The sequence below is a fragment of the Gallus gallus genome, chromosome 5, assembly GCF_016699485.2.
Source record: "Gallus gallus isolate bGalGal1 chromosome 5, bGalGal1.mat.broiler.GRCg7b, whole genome shotgun sequence".
Classification (NCBI taxonomy): Eukaryota; Metazoa; Chordata; class Aves; order Galliformes; family Phasianidae; genus Gallus; species Gallus gallus.
In genome coordinates this window covers 52,339,231-52,345,692 of record NC_052536.1, presented here as the reverse complement: position 1 = coordinate 52,345,692, position 6,462 = coordinate 52,339,231, and the positions used below count along the sequence as shown (strand labels likewise).

Here is a 6,462-nt window from a genome sequence, read left to right as displayed (position 1 = left end):
CGCTGATAATTGAGCACTATCCCCACAAAGATATTTTTCAGGCTGTGGCGGGTTAGCGTTGTCCTTGTCTGCAGAAAGAATTGCTCTTGTGAAATTCTCCTGATACAGAGAAGCTGTAAAAGAGAAGTATGAAATCCTGACTGATAGGATAAGGTGAGAAGGGGGCAATTAATTATTCACCACTCGTTATAGCATAAGAACTAAGCATGATCAGATGAAATGTTTGGGCTGTTTTTAAACTTTTTTTTCACTTGCTACCCAACTCATCTGTGATAACCCCCAAACCACCGGATGCTGTGGATGTTGAAAACACACACATTTAAAAAAATTGATTCAACAAACAGATAAAATGTCTCCTAGCGCTTATTAACCTTCAGCTGACGAAGCTCTGAAGTTGCAGATCTCTAGAAACTACGAAGACGTAACTGTTTTTACCTTGCTTTATTTGCGTCCTTCCCAAAAGCACTCACTTATCAGCTGTACCTCTACATGTAGTATGTGTGTATGTGTGTGTTTGTCAGAGAACAGCGTCAGAGAACAGCTTCACAGTGCTATTGCACACAGCTTCCATCAATTTGCTGAGGAGACACTTCTCAAGCTGGTGGTTGCTTCTGGACCTTTGTACTCGATACCTTTGGACTTTCCCTCTGCTCATTTCTCAGTGGATTTTCTAAGCTGAGGTACTTGAGGTTTCTCCTCGCCTACTAAGAACTGTATGAGGCAGAGACCCTGGGAAGAGAACTGTGACAGCCATGTGGTTTCTCTGCCATTTACCTAGGAATCAAGGCTCGGTTGCAAAGTACTACCTCTGAGCAGCAAAGATGTGATTGCACAGAGATAAGTGCAATTGCTCGCTAAACCGCTTTGCCACGTGATTTAACAAATGCCAAAAACTTCCCTTCTTGAGATGATTTTCCCAAAGTTGTTTTTTTTTTTTTTAAAAAAAGGTTTTTTAATGCACCGTTTATTGCTGAATATCAAGAAAACAATGTCAGGAAATAATTAGAAAAGGCGTGGACAAAAACAACAAAAAAAAGGAAACCAGATGGAAAATCAGTCTTGCATGTGCGAAGCTCGCAGCTCCTCTGCCATTTCATTTTCCTTGGGTGCCCTCTCGTGTCCGTCGCTAGTACAGCCAAATGCATTCGGACTGGCACCAGCAGAAAAAGAAGCTTCCAACTGCTATCATTATCACCGTATAAGGTTAATCCATTTCGAAATCGTTTGTTCTCCCCTCTACCAAATTCCCATAGCTCCAAAGAATCTGTGTGCAATTTTGTAGGTTGAGTGCATAAATTATGTCTTTTTTGTTTGTTTGTTTCTTAGGATGGTCCAGAGCCAAAGGTTTCCTCTGCTTACGTTTTGCCTCCCCTGCTACAGGCACAGCCAACTCCTTGCAAGATTTCAGCCAGGCTCTTAGCCCTGCCTTTAAGATAAATGAACACAGCTGACATCCCAGAGGGCTGAGGATGCTTACATGCTCAGCAGCTGATTGCATCCATGGCTCGTACTTGGACTGAAAATATTTCCCACATGTGGGTGTGTTGGGTGGCTCAGCACACAGAAGGTTCAGCTATGATGAAAAGGCACAGTCTACTGGTTTTCTGTCATCTGATATTAGGCATCTGCTTCAAATCAGTATATTTATAGAAGGAGACCCATTCCTTGCAGAAGTACAGTGATGTGTCATCACCTTGCTGTAGCGTATTCCCTGCTGTGTTGTTCAACATTAGTGAGCAGTGGGATTCCCTCACACTCCAGCCTGGTTTTGTACAGCACATTTGCATTCTTCCTACTGCTGTACATTAGAAAAAGCAAATGAGAGAGTTCCTCTCTTTGAAACCTCAGCAAATGAATGCCAAACACGCATACCCACGAGTAGGTTATATTTGGGGTTCCTGAAGACACAGCAGGAAGGAAATAGGTCAGTCTGGGCTAACAGACATCCTGATCGCTATTTAGGTTTTTTTTTTTGCACTTATGAGTGAAAATAAGAGGCATGAAATATGAAAGCAGGTGAAATAGAAGACAGATTCTTTTCTCCTCTTAATTAAAACGATAAAATAGCATGAGGAACATGGCTCTGTCAACACAACTTTTTAATCTGTCAGCTCTAACTAATGCAAGCTTCAGATAACTTACTGAAAGATTATTATCTGTTAGCTTAAATGAACTGAGTAAGTAGTATTGAACAAAAGAGCATAGTTAACTCTCTTGCAAGAGATGCCCTCACCTCCACTGCCAACCCTTAAATGAGGTCTGGGAAGGGGTGGCTCCTGACTCCACCCTTCTGGTCACTCAGGTACACTGCATACACCTGAACTCCCCTGGCTTGGCCCTGCCTTCCCACCAGGTGCTCAGTCACTGGTTTAGGCCAGTAGATGACCATAGAGAAATGTTTGAAATGTTGTGTGCTTTTGCATAAGAAAGCTTTCATGAGCAGGAGGCAGAGGATTTCAGTTTTCAGGACTGGGGGCACATCATCTTTCATCAACACTAACCTCACCTTACGAGAAGACAAAGATTAAAACTCATGTCCTTATTCAGTATTATGCCAGATGAGATTTTCTTTTTTTTTGCACAGCAGCGGTATGTGATGCTATCATTAGAGCCCTCTGCTGCTCACATTCAGAATGGAAAACTCCAAACTTGCCTGGGACTCCCAGGAAAGACTGATAACGTCAGCAATCAAACCGCCAATAATTTTGGGACGAGGATGAAAATTTAAATAATGGATGAAGGCTGCATTAACTTCCATCTAAGTGAGATAAGAAGAAACCTTTTGATGGAAAGGTATTTCATAACTGCTGCAGGATTTCTTCTGTTTCTGCCTGTCAGAGACACAATATGACAAATGAGCTAATGTAAATCAGCAGTTTTTAATTAAAATAGTCCAACATTCTAAAGACTTTTTGGAGAGAGAAAAATATTTATTTCTTTTTTCCTCCTCCTATAAACAATAAAAAATATTTGTGTATTGGGGATATCGCTTTCCCCTGACATTACTGAAATGAGCTATAATTTTGTGAGCTCACACTTGGAGTCATGGCATCACAAACAGCAGGAGGAGCTTCAGTAAGGAAACTCCAAAAGAAGACTCTTCAGAAACCTAAAGTTCTTATTTTCACAAATCCATCTCAGAACAGAAGAACAAATCCAATAAGAGGGAAGCCAAACTGAGTCTATAGAAGTTCAGTCTCTGTGATGATATTGCTATTTTCCTTTTGCAAAAGCCCAGAGCCTGCGAAGCTTCTGGCATGTGACAAAAGCTCACACCTGAGAGATGCTCAGCTTCCCAGGTGGCACAACACAGCTTTAGTATGTGCCCCACTGTGTGTCTAAATGTGCTGCTGTAAGTAATTTTGTACTCTAAGTATGGGCAGTTTGTAGAGATCTGTATATAGCCTGTAGATGTATGGCTACATCTGAGCCATTTGGGGAAGACATACTGACAGTAGTGAGTTTGTAAGAAGATCAAATGCTTCTGCACTAGTGGGCTTTTGTTTTCAAATGCCAATAGTGAAAGTGTGTACAGACACCCTGCTGCAATATCTATAGCAGAAATGCTAAGTCACAGCTTGAAACAGTGATTGAGCACCTGGTAGAAGGTAGGGCCAACACAGGAGAGCTCAGGTGCAAGCAATGTACCTGAGTGACTGGAAGGGGTAGAGCCAGGATCCACCCTTTCCCAGACCTCACTTAAGGGTTGGCAGTGGTGGCAAAGGCATCTCTTGTTGGAGATCTCTGTTTGTTTGAGGCCTTCCAAAGGTAAGCAGTGTTTTTTCCTTTGTTTCTGTATCTATGGCTGCTGTGGTTGGGCTTGTTCTCATTTGCTGTAGCTAAAGACTTTACCACTCTGCTTTTATCATCCTATCATAGCATTACAGCTACCTATTCAGCTCAGCTTCAGTCTGCAGAGTGCCACACTGGTTGAGTACTAAAGTGAGTCACTTAGAGAAAAATGCAGTTTAGCTATTTCCAGAATTAATAGCCACAAGTTACAACGCAATAAGCTTTAATACTTTGGTGCCTCAGTAAGGCAAAACTCAAAGGGCTTTACTGAAACAGATTAATTATGTTCTGTAACACTTCTGTTTATTATTATTGTAAAATGATCAAATTGGATGTGATTGATGAATTAGTAGTAGTTAAAGCATTGTAGAAATGTTATACGTTTGAAATATGAGTGGGCTACAGAGATGGTTGGTGCCTGGAGCATCTCCCTTCTGAGGAAAGGCTAAGAGAAATGGGACTGTTCAGCCTGGAAGAGACTGAGAGGGGATTTCATCACTGTTCATAAACACCTGCAGGGCAGGAGTGAGGTGGATGGGGCCAGGCTACTGTTGGTGGTGCCCAGTGACAGGACAAGGGGCAGAGGGCACAAACAGGGACACAGGAGGTTCCATGTGAACGCAAGAAAGAACTTCTTTACTATGAAGGTTACAGAGAGCTGGAACAGGCTGCCCAGACTGGTGGTGCAGTCCCCTTCTCTGCAGATATTCAAAACCCACCTGGATATTTCCTGCCCAGCCTACTGTTGGGAACTGCTTTGGTAGGGGGCTGGGCTGGGGGAAAACTCCAGAGGTCCCTTCCAACTTGTGCAGTTCTGTGATTCTGTCATTGCTACAGGCTTTATAGCATGTAAAAAATGCCACACTACTCACTGGGTGCAGTGCAAGTTCCTTTCTTAGCCGTGATCTCCTTTCCCCCACATCAAACCACCTCAGCTGGGAGGATGAACAGAGTCTGGCACGAAGGTGTCATCACCCTCATTTTATTGTATAGAAACCACAGCGTGAATGTATTAACAGCTTACGTGAGGCCAGGTAAGAAGCCTAGGGTGAAATGAGGGAAACTTCAGCGAGCCCTGAGGGCCGCCTGTGTTAAGCATGGGACCGACTGCTATCCCATCCTTCATACCGGCTGCCATGGGGCTGACTGCAGCACCACTGACAGCTATGTGCGCTGCCTTGTGCTTGTCAATGCTTACCCCCAGCAGCAGAACACTTAACGTGGAGAAACGTAAATACAAAGGTCTTTTTTTTTGGTTAGCGGGGCCCACACCCGCTTTCTTAGAAGCACCTCCAGAGCGCTCTCTGGTTTCCCTGCGCTGTAACCAGCGAAGCGCCGGCCTGTCACGCACGCACAGCCCGCCCCGCCATCAGGGAGGACCGGCACGCGGAAAGGGAGGCGCGGCGAAGTCTCGCGAGAGCTGTTGGAGCCGGCCGCCGCCGCGCTCCTCCCCGTGCCGGTCCCGGCGAGCGAGGCCTGCGCCGAGGCTGGGCCGGGCCGTGCCGGGCGGCGGCAGCGGGAGGAGGGCGGGAGGCAGGCGGGCTGCGGCCGGGACCGCGGGGCACGATGCCGGGCGGGCGGGTGTGCGCCGCGTGCGGCTGCTCGGAGATCGAGGTAGACGCGGCGCGTGGGGATGCGGTGTGCACGGGCTGCGGCTCGGTGCTGGAAGACAACATCATCGTCTCCGAGGTGCAGTTCGTGGAGAACAGCGGCGGCGGTTCCTCCGCAGTGGGGCAGTTCGTGTCGTTGGACGGTGAGCGGCGGGGCGAGGCGCGGCGTGGGGAGTAAGGCGGTGTGCGGGCGGGGGGGAGGGTCGGCGTGTGGGGTAGGGAGCTGTGCGCGGCACGGCGTGGGGAGAGGAGCGCTGCAGAGGACGGGGATGGGGCGGTGCGTTGGGAACCGGCAGAGGTGGGAGACGGCCGCAGCGTGGGGAGGGCGGCGTGATGTGGGAGGCCGGGTTGGCCTGGGGGAAGGGGAGATGGGTGTGCTTTGCAGCGGGATGAATGGGGAAAAGGTGTACGCGTGAGGTGGGAGGGATGCTCCACGTGTGGCAGGTGTGAGTGCACGAGGATCGGAGCTGTGTGTGACACGTGAGAGTCATAGAGTCATGAAGGTTGGCCCAGCTGTCCACCTATTGCCCACTAACCCGTGTCCCTCAGTATCACATCCGTGTGTTTCTTGGATGCCTCCCGGGACAGCCTGCACCAGTGCCTCACCGCTCTTATGGAGAAGTTTTTCTTAACATTCAACCTTTTCCTAATGTCCAAGAAGGTGCAGTATGGAAGGGCTGTGTACACAGGGATGGGATGCTATATGAAGGCCACCAGCTTGGTTAGGCATGACCTTCCCCTGGATGCCCCGTCCCTAGAGGTGTTCAAGGCCAGGTTGGATGGGGCCCTGGGCAGCCTTGTCTAGTATTAAAATGTGGAGGTTGGTGGCCCTGCCTGAGGTGGGGGGGGTTGAGCTTCATGATCCTTGAGGTGCCCTCCAACCTGAGCCATTCTATGACTATGTGAAATGATTTGGGTTTGAGGAAGGAGAGCGTGGTGGGAAGGGCAGCGCAGCACGTTGGAGCCAGAGGGTCTGTAGGTGAGGGTTTCTCTGAACGTTGCCTGGTGCTGTTGCCATCTTCTATCTCAGGGCGCTGACACTGTATTTCCCTTTTAAGCT

At 47.8% G+C, this 6,462-nt stretch overlaps 1 protein-coding gene across 1 annotated transcript in view; it reads left to right on the top strand.

Moving 5' to 3' along the window:
* The first annotated feature begins 5,291 nt into the window (after positions 1 to 5,291).
* The window catches only part of BRF1 (BRF1, RNA polymerase III transcription initiation factor 90 kDa subunit), a 163,338-nt gene continuing 162,167 nt past the window's right edge, over positions 5,292 to 6,462 (top strand). The window contains exon 1 of the mRNA XM_421405.8: positions 5,292 to 5,545. Coding sequence (XP_421405.2) covers positions 5,359 to 5,545 — 187 coding nt within the window. The 5' untranslated portion in view covers positions 5,292 to 5,358. The remainder of the gene's footprint in view (positions 5,546 to 6,462) is intronic.